The 13,611-nt window shown below is 39.0% G+C and overlaps 1 protein-coding gene across 6 annotated transcripts in view; it reads right to left on the bottom strand.

Moving 5' to 3' along the window:
* Window positions 1–13,611, bottom strand: part of MTUS1 (microtubule associated scaffold protein 1) — a 117,206-nt gene that overhangs the window by 45,428 nt on the left and 58,167 nt on the right. Inside the window, exon 1 of one of the 6 annotated variants that reach the window (XM_042053627.1) lies at window positions 3,137–3,605. The exons of the other annotated variants lie outside the window; for them this stretch is intronic. Within the exon in view, the coding sequence (XP_041909561.1) occupies window positions 3,137–3,257 (121 nt within the window). The 5' untranslated portion in view covers window positions 3,258–3,605. Of the gene's footprint in view, window positions 1–3,136; window positions 3,606–13,611 lie in introns of those variants that run through there. 6 annotated transcript variants of the gene reach the window in all.

Genomic DNA, 13,611 nt, shown 5'->3' with positions numbered 1-13,611 from the left:
AAATATAGTATTTCATCACTGAAAGACTGTGGTTCCCACTCTCCTCTGCCATGTTTATGCAATTCTGAAGTGTTAAGATTTTCACAGTTACTTGCTACAAGTAAAGTTTTATAAGTCACAGGATGGATAAATAAATTATTTCCTGAAGGTTTCAGGATTTTGTTTTGCTGAAGAGGGCACCCATTACAAACAGCTAACAATGCAGGTATAGTATACTTCCAGTTGCTGAGAAAAATTATACTTTGATGTCTGTCTGCATTTAAGGAGAGAAGAAACTTCTGGGTATCATAACCTTGAAGCACTGTAGAGCACACAGTCATCAAAGTTAGACACAAGGCAACAAGCTGAAAGACCTTAAAAAACACTTTAAGTATTACGTAAATTTCACCTGGATTTATTCCATTCCTAGGGGGAAAAAAAATCTGATTTTATTTGGCTTCCCCTGAATAGACTGCATGCTTATGCTGTAACATATCTGAATTACTCTAGGTACTTCAACACCTCCACATGGATGAGAATGCAAGTAGTGCAAACACATCCAGCCCAAGGATCCATGTAATGCTAAGTGCAATGACCAACTTAGAGTAATATAAGAGCAATGTAAACAACTTTATGTCCCCCCACACTCCATGTGAAGAAGCTGCATCGGGCTGCTGCGAAGTATCCTTGAGTCAGAATGAAAACCCAAGAACAAGTTCTATCCTCTTCCTCCCAACAGTGCTCACGTTCCAGCTTCACCAAATTACCGCACTGCAACTGTCAGGCAGGACATGGCAACAGAAGAATCCAACCTGACCTGTGCTCTAGATTACTTTAAAACTCTACATTTCAACAACTGCCACAAGTATCTCAAGGATGGTCTTCAGTCATAAAGGCAGTTGATCTATGCTATGATCGAAGGGAGCAAAGAATGAAATCCATGATAATGCTTATTAGAAGTGCAATCTACGTCAAAACCGGAATTCAGTATTGTTTACATAACACTCATACACATTCAAATTCCTACATGGACCCTGAAATTCCTTTCTGCAGTTACCCCTTCCCTTATTTATTGACACACTTCCTACTACTTATTGTGCCTATTGCTTATGTGACCTTGGAAAGAAGCCACATGTCATTTTTATCAAATTAAACCACTGCAAGAAAGACAGTCATATAGATGCTGCAAAATTAAATATGGCCCCTCCTGGCATTTAACAATAACAATAAAGAATAACCTTTTATGTTTGTGATATACACTGTCATTGCCTGATATACTGTTGCTGAGTTTTACAAACCTGAAATAATCACTAACAAGCTTTGATACATTCTGCTGTTTCAAAAACCGCAGTATTATCTATACATACTTGCATTCTCCATGACAGACTATGACCTGGTTTTCCTGTGCCCTACTTTTTTGGTATATTCAGCTCTAGCTAACCACTGGTCAGCTTTCTGCTAACATACTGACTTCCTACAAGACACAGGGACAGTAAAGCAGAAGCGGGAAAGCAGGCAAAAACCTCTCTAAGCTTCAATGCTGTACCATTAGTCTGTACATACTGTACATAGAGAAAACACACAGAAGGTCTTTTCAGCACTTCTTATTTAATGAATTGCTCCTTAACTAGAACACAGGGCTTGCAATCTATTTTACACGTTGTATTTCACAGAGACATCCTTCAGGCAGGTTTTGCTTTCACATCCACTCAAATGAAATTAAACCACAAATTGATTCTTACAATTGTAAAATTCTCTTGATACATGCATTGACATTTATTTTTCAAATAATTTTTTTTTACAAATTTCAGTAGCACTTAATGAACATTTGGAAGACTGAACATTATCACCCCTCACCTTCTCTTAAAGGATTTTTGGTCCTGGAGTATGTGTTATGTAGAAATTTCACATTATTTATATAGTTACATGCACAAAGACACCCTCTACATAAGAATTTATGGCATCAAGGTATTTAAATCCTAGTTTAAAGCCAATGCAAGCAACCTGCAAACAGAAGCCTATATTGTACAGTTGGCCTGTATTATGTTCATAAATGAATTTATCGTCCCAGAAGAATTCCAAAGCTGGATTTACTTTGGCAAGGATAAGAAATGACAAGGCAAATGGTTTAAGCTGCCATGTGAAAAGACGGGACAATAAGGAAAGCTGACTGGTAGCACTGAACTCCAAAAAAAAAAAGCAGAAAGAGCGGTATTCAAGTGAGAGAGGAAATTCCTGAATGAAGAGCTTCTGCAAAACTAGCTTATGCAGCTGCTTGCTCCCCTCTAAGTAAAATGCAAGAAAATTACAAATAGTGCACTGGAGAAAATACTTATGTAACATGCAAGATGCTCTTGGGGTCTCTAGATGTAATATAGCTCAGCTCAAACAAACAAACAACTTCCAACCCTCAGCCCCAAAAAGACACATGTATGTCCTGGAATAAAGCTCACCTTCCCTTCCATAAATTTGCTTTATTTGCTTTTCCTGACACTGAAGATGAAAATCAGGTCAGATGCAGCTGAGAATTTTGTAAATTTTTTTGTTTGTTGTGTTTTTTGTGTGTGTATGAATTAAACACACACACAGAGTTGTCCTCAGTGTCTCAAAACTTTGTACCTTTTAGGTGTGTCTTGAAACAAGAGGCACAAAAGTTTGTTTGTTCCACTTGCAAATAAGATGTATTTAGCACAACATCTGTGATAAGAGATACCTACAGGTAAGTATTCAAGTATTTCCCACAGACAGAAAGCCACACCAAGACAGCCTGTATTCATTCCACTTCCCTCTCTGCTTTCCCCCTTGCACCCTATCAAGATACAGAAAACACAGTGTTCCCAGCAGATAATCATTAAAATTATTAGATAAATATTTAATATCACAGACTTCCTGATACTATTTTGGATTTGTGCACAGAAAAGAGCAAATCCCAATTTGCATTTCATAAACAGAAAAACCATCTTCCAAACAAGCAGCTCAGAACACATGCAGAGACTTAGAATATGAAACTACTTCGCTTAAAAGTCAGACTTCTGTCTGAAATTCAAAAACTTTCATGGCCAGTACAGTTCTTATTCGCTAAAAATAAGATGCTGTTGAAGTAAACAAGATATTCACTCAATGCATGCTCTAATCACCATATTAAAAATACACAAACCTGTATGAAATATAACAGTGCTTTTCTTGTAGCCAGAAGGTAGACGAATGTTTCGAAGCAACCCCTTTGCTGTCAGCCTTATGCGCATGTTGGATAAGGAAAATTTCGGGGACCATAACATGTCTTCAGTGCAATGGGAAGACAAACAAGCAAGAAACAGCCTCCATGTACTGTCACATACTATGTTTTTAAATTGCTAGTGGCAGAAGTGAGCAATTCTTGCTAAAGAAAGCATGCTTGAAGAAATAATCAGGTCTTCATTCCTTTGCTGTTACTCCTTATGCACAGACAAGCAAAAAATCAGTAAAAGCAGATATCCACAATGTAAATGCTGCTGGCAGCTTCTCCTCACCAGATGTTCTGAAAACAAAGCTTGCCCTCAGAATAAAACCGACTTAGTGATTTCGAAAACCAACAGCCTCTGAATTGCATCACAGTACCGATGCTCAATCTGCTATGGGACTCCGTGGGCTGGGAACTGGAAAAGGAGAAGTGGGAGGAGGAGGATGAAGAGGGAGGAGGAGGAAGTGGGTGGTCTCACCAGCTGAATATATCATCCGGCAATGTCACAGTCCATGTAATTTTTCTTTGGAGACTGTAAGAAACATTATTTGAATATTCCTGGAGGCATATTTCAGCTTTGCTCTCCAAAACTCTTTTCAGGGTGCACTTCTTAAAACTGTTTCTTTCAATCAAATATTATGTTAATATTTAAAGTGTTAACAAATCCAAAGACACATCTATTCTCTAAGAACAATTCAGTATTTGAGAGCTGCTTAAGGGAAATTCTGCTTAGCTTGGCAGCTCAACGCTGCAGATGCTTCCATTCATCATCAGAGGAGAAGGACTCAGGCATTAATTCATATTAAAACAGTTCTCTGCCAGCTGGGTTTTGAAGGCACCCAAACACTGAGGCAAATAAGCAGTGTTGTGGGAATTCTTACAAAATAGATGTTCTTCCCATCTTTGATTAGCCCTCATATAAAAATTTCTTCTTGCTATTTAATGAGCTGAAAAGTTTTGCATATACTTTGGTGAAGTCAACTGCCATTAGTAAAAAAATTAAATTAAAAATAAATTTAGAAAATAAAGGAGTAAATCTTTTACAGATTAGAAAATGCCACACCTTTTATTTGAGACCATGGCTAGACATACATGCACTGGCCACCTTCCTGTGCAAAAAGAAACATTTCACTACTTTTCCTGAGGTCAGCAGCTGCTTTACTAGGCAGCCAGTGGAGCAGGGACCACCCACATACTCTCAGCCAGTGCTGGAGACAAGATACTGGCAGCTCATACTTCTTTGGGGTTGTTTGAAGAGCTAGCCTCCACAGACTTTGTAACTCTTTGGAGACAACAACATTAGGTACTTTTTCATTGATTCTCCACTTTTACCACTTCAGCAAACCCCAGCCAATGTTGTCTAACATCTGCACCTTTGAACAGTTTTTCCACTTCCAGAAACAATTAACCGAACTTACTCCGAAGTAGGTATAAGTCAAATCAAGTATCACAGTGACAGGTGTCATTCCAGCAGTGCCTTACCTGTCCTCTTTACCTTCACAAATCTAGTTTTTATATTTTAATAGCATGTCTTACTTGCTCAAGATGCATAACACTTTAAATTCACAGTGCTTTTGTAACACATCAGCTAGAACTAAAAATAGCATGTTGTTGCTGTATCCGGGTATCTCTACCACCACACAGAACCCAGTGCAGTGACAGTGAAGCAGATGCTCACTGTATGTAGACCAAAAGAGCTGCAGCCCAGCACCTGTCGAGCCAACCTCCACAGCAGACTGTGTGAGAATACCCTGGCATGTTTTCAAAGGGGGTACCAAAATATTTATTTCCCAGAACAGTGATGAAACACCAACTCTGAAGTACTATAATACATCTTCAGTCCACACAAACCCATTCAAAATAAGCACAAAGACAGTAAATTAGGTTTTTTTGTTTGGTTCCCAGGGCAGCCTCTGCACACAGCAGGGCATGCATGTCATTACTGTGATAAAACCTCATCTATTTCTTCTAGTCTGAAGAGCTTTGGCACTAGCAATGCGTGTTCATCTATCTTTCCAACAGCCTGCAGCTCCAGACTCTTTCCTAATCCAATACTATTATCAAAGACATTGCCCCTTTCTTGGCTGCATTATTATGATGCCTGAAAACCACACTAAGCAGTAAACTAGAAGGCTTGTTACAGCACAGTACAGTAGACTTGTGTACTCACACATGCACAGTTCATTAGCACATCTCATCAAATATTAGCTCATTATTGTCAAATCCTTTCTTAATTAAGGCATTTTGAGATTTTGACTGGGCTTACAGACAGTCTTCAAACATCATTCAGCACCTAGCCACACCAGGTTTTACCCTTTTGCCAAGGCACCTACAAGAACTCCCTTTTATTTGCCTTCTGTTTCCACATTTCTCCATGGGAGAAACTGCCTTATGTAGTAAGTATTTTCTCATCTTCCCAATTTGATGCTCTCAAAAAGGTGGAAACAGTCCAATCAGGCTGAAAAACCCTCCAAACCACCACAAACTGACAAAACACATCCAAAAAACAACCCACCACTTCTCCCCATCCTTGCAATAGTGCTTAGGAGAAAGCTAAAGAACTCCTCATTAGCTGTAAAACCAGAGAAGATGGAACACCCTGCTGAAACCTCACTTCCTTCCTAGGAATAGAGGCTGGAACAAAGAATCTCTATAGGACAAACATGATGTAATGAACCAGTTTGCAAACTGCGGAAGGAATGAATCACCATACAAAATATGAGCAGATAAAGCTCTTTATGGACATCAAAATCCTTGCAGGAAAGACCAAAACTCCTCTTACAGTGATATACAAATAATACTTTTATTGCCTCTTGTTTCCTGCTCTTTGTTTGGGTGAAAATAGGCCATAAAGAAACAGACACATCATATTATTTGTAAAAAACCTTCTGATTTGACAAAAATGCCTCTCTAGCCTCTAGAGTTTTAATTCTGTTAAACCCCAGAAACCTGAAACAAGTCTGCATTATTCAGAAGCAGACCTGACAGCACTAATGAAAAGCAATGGATGCATGTCTCATCTAGTGCCATCTAGTACCCAAAGCTTAGAGAGCTCTGACAGCAGCCAGCAAGAGGACTGCCCATGCCAGTCTGAACAGCTTCCAGGAGAGACCTAACTTGCAGCGAGGTTCCTCCAGTATAATCTTTCCAGAGCTCAGTGTCACACCACAGCGTACTCCACTGCGGTGGCCGTGCATGTGCTAGCATGGTTCCTTAGCTCAGGAAAACAGCACCTTCCACTCTTGTTTGTACTCCCACGATAGTCATCTAGTGCCTCGTGCTGGCAGACTACAAAGCCAGGGTGAAATCCATAGGATCTTAACACAGCATGCCAGGAACATGCACTGTCTACATTTCATGCATAACATGAGGATCACAGAGAGGTCTTTTTCTTTCCTGACATTAGAGAAGGGCGACAGAAAACAGCACCAGAAAACAGCAGAATAAAATAGGAAGCAATATACAGAGGACAAAAGGACAGACAGATTTTATGTACTAGCACCTTACTGCTGGCTTCCCTCAGACTCCAAGGGAAGAACTGGTGATCAACATGGACAAAGGGGCTCTATCCTGTTACCATGTAATTCAGTCTGGATTGCTAAATGCATCACTACCTGATGACACCATCAGACTGATGGAGGGGCCAGACCTATTTTAACCCCAGCAAATTTAGTGTATCTGCCACTCCCTGGGAACATTAGTAACATGACAAAAAAGGAGCAAAGTGCACTGGCATCTGTAGGCTTTCAATTCAGCGTCATGAGGCCAAATCCACAGTGTCTGCGTTTCTGCTGTCCCTTTCCCTCTTTCCTCCTCCAACAATCACTAAGAATGCCACTGAAACACAGTTAACTGTCTCGCTGTATAAGTCTAAATCAGGAGCTAGATATTTAGATCCAAGAAGCCCATGTAAAGGACACTTGGCTCCATGTCACAGAACAGCAAGAGCAGTGCAGAGCAGATGGATTTTCCTGGCATGTTTTACTTCAGGCAGAACTGAAGGGAGATTGCTTATGCAAAGAGAGATGCAAGAAGCAGGAACCTACTAAGAGCCAAAGGGTCATCTGTGTCCTCATTTTTATTTCTGGAAAATGATTGCCCCGAGTCCACTTTCCTGTGATCACCTTGCTCTAGCCAGTGCTCCAGTATGAAAAGCTAATCTTCCTATAAGCAACAATACCTGCTGCCACAATAAATGCAAACTGCAGCTTCAAGACTAATTTTAAGCTCAAATCCTCTTCTGAAGAAAAAAGGAAACATCTTCTTTCCTTGGAGCAGGAACTAAAATCCTAAATAATTTACATTTCTTCTTTCTGAACACAGAAGCTTTTAATCATTATAAATTCAGCAGCCTGTCAAACTGAAGGTGATTCTGCAGTGGATTCCCAGGCAAACTGATACAGGAATCAGGCTGATCTGTCTCCCTCATGCACCAGTGCATGCATTATCTGCACTCTTTTACAATTGAGAACAGCCACAAAACACTGCAAGAATAATTTCATTTTTAACTTGTGAGTTAAGGGAAGTGCATTTTCAGGATGTCCCTTTCAAAATGGCATTTTTGTTCGACTGCATCAGTCAAAATCCTACAAAGCTGCTACTCTACAACAGTGTACAATATCATCAACATTAGGGTAACATGCCCTAAAATATGGAACTTCAACAATCCATCCAGATGTGACAAAAACTCGCAACCACCTTTTTGCTAGGGACTTCCGCGGTTCAGAAACAGGGTAGGTGTATGCTTAAGTTTTTGTGAGCTCAAGCCTCAAGGAACAGGGGAAAAACAAATGCTTAATCCAGGGCCATAGCTTACAGATCTATTAATTATTTATTTACACAATACTGATTTAGATTCACTGTGCAAGTGTATTTCATCCATGGCCGCACAACAATACCCAGAGACCCTCTAATAAAGAGCAGCATTGCAAATTAGGTCAATTTAGGCAAGTATATGCCCTAAGACATGCTAGTGGTTTATCTGGAGAGCACAAAGCACATTCAAGATAACTCACAGTCTTTTGCTTACCTCTGTGGGCTTTGTATGCTCTCCATTACCACAGACATGCAGACAAAAAAGGCAGATGTACAAGTTGTTTAACCATCTTTGACACAAGACCATGAGTTTCGTGTTTCTGAGACAGTTCAGTGATCTTTCAAGTATTATGTCCACTTAACACCCCAACAGAGTCCAATGAACTCCAGCTCCCAACATGGGAATTTTCTCTATCACTTGGACTGAGCCGATGTGATCTGTAGAAATCCCTTTCAACTGCCCTCACTACTCACAAAGAGGCTGGCCTATCCAATATTTACACAAGTGTGAGAAAACCAAAGCTTTGTGATGTTCTCCCGTGTGGCTTGTTATTGTGAAACATCAAAATAAATACCAGGGAAGAGAACCACAGATGCTCTTCCCCACAAAAGAATAAACACCACAGAAATAAACTACAAATATTCCTGCTGTAGAAAGCCTGCATACTTCTGCATCAGCAGTTGTCTGGAGTATGGATGTGTGGAGCTGGAGAGCAAGTTTCTCACAGAAGTTCAGAACTAAATAATAATAAACATTCTGAAATATCTAACTTGTAATCCAGAACACAGCTCCTTACTTAGAAGCATTAACAGAAGAAACAGATACTGTAGTGTGAAAATCATTTTGGTTGGGCTACAAAAGGCCTTAATGAATGAGCGTCGGCCACTACAGGAAAACTGACAGAATTCACACCAAGTCCTCATTGCTGGGATTTGAAATATAATCCCAAAATTTTCAGTCCCCTGATTTAAGAAACTGCCCACAGAATACAAATACCACTTGGATTACACGGCTCATATGTCACTCAAGCAAGCCTTGAGGTTTTTTGTAAATTCCTTGGTTTTTTGTAAAAATATCTGTTGAAAGCACAGGGAACAGTGCTGATTGTTAGCACGGAGCAGCAGACAACCTCCCCAAATTGTTAACTTTCAGAAGATCAGGTTTGAGAAGGACACAAGGAACATGAATGCAAATACACTGATAGACTTACCTACCAGCTGAAGGGACCAACCTGGAATTACATTAAGACTATGTTGTCATGTACCTCTGTTTTTTTTGTCTATCCTATTGTCAATCCTACTGTCTACTCTAACAAACATATTACATCAGGAAAACACCATTTGTTTAAAAATAAAAACCAACAAACAAAAAAACCCCACTCGAAACAGATGACTTCTAATGTAGGGTGCCATTCTCCGAACATCAGCACCAGCCATTTCACTTTGAAGACTTCTGGAGCATTCTAGTTCTCACCCAAGAAATTAAATCCTTAGATCCAGCTGTTGTACTGTACTTTATTTAGTAACAGTGGAAAAATCTGACCAAGAAGGCAACAGCTATTGTGTTTCAAAGATTATTTCAGGTTTATAGATATTCCCTTAACTTCTCAAAATAAGTATCATTATATGTCCCCAATGAATACATTTATTAAGAAATTCCAAATCACATACATTTAGATTAATTCTGCATTTATTTATACAGAAATGGCAAAACAAATGCCAGCTTTCATAGTTAGTTCACATGCAGTAGCTACACTACTTAGTAGCTTTGCTGTCTGTTTATAAGAGCATTAGCCTGAAGGTATTCTAAGGCTAGATCACGAGACAATTGAGTCATTCAGATAGTTCATAGTTCACATGGATGAAAAAAACATCTAAAAAAAGACTATAGCCAGCTTTTTATTGCAGCTTGAAAGGCAACAAAGTAGTCCAGCCACAGTAAAATATCTGCAAAAAGAGGTTTAAGCCTGATCTCTGTTGCTTTTCAAGGGATAAAGGGAAAATACTAATTTACATTGTTCAACTCCCAGAATTTCCAGAGTGTAAAACATTAAGTACATTAAATGAATACAAAATCTAATCTTGTACCTGCATCATCCCACAGCATGCAAAAGTGTTCTAAGTTCTTCTGCAGGATTTCCTGGCTTTTCTTTTGGAGATAGGGACAGAGACAGAAAAACAGATGAACCCAACTTATTTACAGATGCTGAAGCTGTTAACACCAGAGACTGAGAATCCAGTCTATCCAATACACCTACAATGAAATTCCCAGTTACAGCTAGTCAGAAGCCCCACTTCTGCAATGTGGAAGACCTGGACCTCTTGGCTGCTACGGCATACATATTCATATATGCATCAAGGCCTTTTCAAGTCTCCAAGCAACACCACTGCCTGCAGTGTTTCTTCTACACTTGCAAAAACCCTTACAAGCAAATACACACCAAGCCCCAATCAATAACAAACCCCAAAAGATCTTCTGATCAGATACGAAAGGAGGAACAGAGCCCTAATAATTTACTTGAGCAGATATGCCCCATCAGTAGGGGTAATTTTCCATACCTTGCTGAATGCTACAGTCAGCTGAAGACATAAGTATTTGGCATTCATAACAACGTGCATCAGATGTCAGAACAGTCTTTCTAATTTTTAAAGGAAATACACATTTTGATACAGTATAACATATTTTAAATATTAAGTCTTTTTTGTTGTTGTCAAAGCACAATCAGTGTGATACACATTAATCCTTGTTTTTCAGACATGGAAAGTGCAAATATGTTGAGGGTAACCTATTCTATCGAAGAATCTACAGTGTAAGAACTATTTCCTCTGAGTTGCAAAAGGGATGACTAAGAGCATGAAAGAAAGCGGGGTAAACTGAACCTTAAAGTCTGCCTCCCACTTTTGTCTGAACCAGAGCATTTTGTTAGCAAAAGCATCCTCTCCCAGTACTAAGGGTTAGAGGGAAGAGCCAGCCACCATCTTTAACAACCTGTTCCAAGGGGCAACTTCATGGACTGTTATATTTATCCTTTATTTTTCCATTTGAGCTTGATGAGCACTATTACTCACTTTTGCAGTAAGCCCCCAGACCAAATTTCTTCCCTCTTCCAGTGTTATATTTTCTCAAAAAGGGTTGAACTAAAACAAACAGCCTTTCTTTATGAGAGTAAGAAAACCATGATGGAACATGTACCATTATTTGATAAAGCTTCTTTGGTTTTCATGCCTGCTACAGACTCTAGTAACCATTTCCACTCTGCATACTCCAGCACAGTGCTACAAGATACGACATAAATCACACTTTACAGGTGTATCCAGCAGCTGTCCTTCCAATGGGCTTATGCTGCACGTATAAGTGTAACTGGTTATCCATAATACACCATAGACCCCTTTCAGGGTCATGGAACAACAGGATAAGCCAAATATTCACATGCTTTATTCCCAAAATGACTGCTTTACCTTTGGAACTGCCAAACAGGGTATTTGCTTTTTCTTGGCTTACATAGGTTCAGAGATTACTGGGTTGTAATTTATCCTTAACATTTGGCCAGTAACAGAGACCTGAGACGTGAATACCCACTGCATCCACACACACTGCACTGTAATATACAACAGAGGGATTAGACATAGGCACCTTCTCCTACAGGGAGGGCTGAAGAAAAAAGGAAACAGCACTAACTATGAATTTTAGAGACAGTTTTGCATCTAGTTCAAAATTCCATCTCATAAGAGGCAACATTTTTATTCATATTTACATTAAAACATTATAGTAAGTGCACATAAACATCCTTACTTGAAGTTAGCAAGTTAAGAAGTATAATAAAACATATTATTCCCAAGAAGTTAATTCTGCCTTAACTTTAAAGCCGGTGCTGAAGAAATATACCACAGAACCTGTAAATTTATTTGATGCACTGAGCATCAGCCATGAAAAACAAAGCATTCAGAAAAAGAAGCCTTGTGAATGTTTTAACACAAACAAGAAATTAACAGCTGCAAACAGGCAAGTCTCTCCAGTTTTACAGGCACACTAACAGTATGTTGTGACTTGCTTCGTGTCAAGCAGATTCTGGCTGTGCATCATTGCTGTAAATGAATGGAAAATGGAGAAACAGCATCAAAAGTAAGGGATCAGACAGCATATCTAGAAAAGCCTGCTGTTTTTTCAGCCTTGAAGAAATGTCAAAGGCAGCATGAACAACTGAGCTAGACACTTAGTCAATACCTTAATATTGTAATCAATTATCAGAGTCCTGCTGCAACAAATTAGTCCTGGGCACATGGGCAGGAAATAGAAGTAGTGTTGAAACTTCTCACTGGCTAAGGCTAAAAACTGTAGACTTAACTATGGCACTGAAATAAAAGAACAAAAGCTTTATACTAGCTGCAGTCACTAGAACAAAGCTTCACTGTAATATCAAAGCCAAAAGGAAAAAAAAAAAAAATAGAAGATAGCGGGTCTCATTCTACATGGTACTGGCTGGCATTACTTCAGTTCATTTCAAAAAAGATCATTTGTCTTTTCTTGAAATGTAAGACATTGTACTGCAGAATATCCAAGCAGTCACACAGTATTTTTATTCTGTAAGAACTATCTGCAACTGTAAGGATGGAAAAAAAACTTCTCAAAAATGCAAAATACTCCACCAGAAAGCTCTGCATTCATAAATAGGAAATTATACTAATGCTCTGTACAAATTAGAAATGTATTAAGTTGAATGTCTCACATCTCCAGTTTTGGAAACTGACTCAGTACAGTAAGCAGTTCAGGTTTGTTAGGACAAACACTGAAATACAGCCATTTTACTGGCAAAAGTCTGAGTAAAGAGCATTTACTAAAGAATTGCTAAATTACAGCAAATTTGGAGTTTATGACTGTATTTTTAAGGCATCAAATCCAACACTTCAAAGTCATGTAGCAACATGCTTTATTAGGTCAGAAAAGATGAATCATAAGCAAAATTCTACTAAACCAGTAAAAAGGGGAGGGAACACTACTTTTCTGCATGGAAAATAGAGAGAATGTGCACACTAAGTTTAGAGGGAAATAAAGTTATATGTTGAGATTATTGTAAGCTAGCATAAGAGAAATTTACTCTTCTAGTTTCTAGTCCAGAAACAGATTTTATTGCTTATTAGGGGTTTCCTCAATTGAGCTGATCAAGACATTATGTTGCTAGCTGAATCATGACCTACATGCTTATACAACAGACTATGTTTGAGCTCTTGGAACTCAGTGTCAGGCTTTACCTAACTAACATTAGTTCAGCCAAGTATCAATAAAAGCAACAAACAGAACAAGCACTTTGGGCAAAGTCTGACAGAAGCCCTGACTCTTAACAGAAGATATCGAACTACTCTGTCACAATTAATATGTAGACATTTGACAAGAAAGAGAGTAAAAGACAAAAGCATTAAACGCACGTGATGACTACAGGAAATTTAAAAAATACTGCCACAGTACCAGAGTTACAGATCAGAACTGATTTGTCCAGTCATTTCAGACTCAAATTTACAACATCTGCTTGGCTACAGCACCTCTTTCAGAAAGACATCTGCTATTCACTCAGGGGACACAGGGCTTTCCAGTGATCTTC

This window comes from Corvus kubaryi, unplaced genomic scaffold, assembly GCF_017639235.1.
Source record: "Corvus kubaryi isolate FWS band 111438036 unplaced genomic scaffold, C.kubaryi_AGA036_p1.0 split1-131, whole genome shotgun sequence".
Taxonomy (NCBI): Eukaryota; Metazoa; Chordata; class Aves; order Passeriformes; family Corvidae; genus Corvus; species Corvus kubaryi.
Note: the sequence above shows the minus strand (reverse complement) of the source record. Positions and strands in the feature narration are given on the sequence as shown.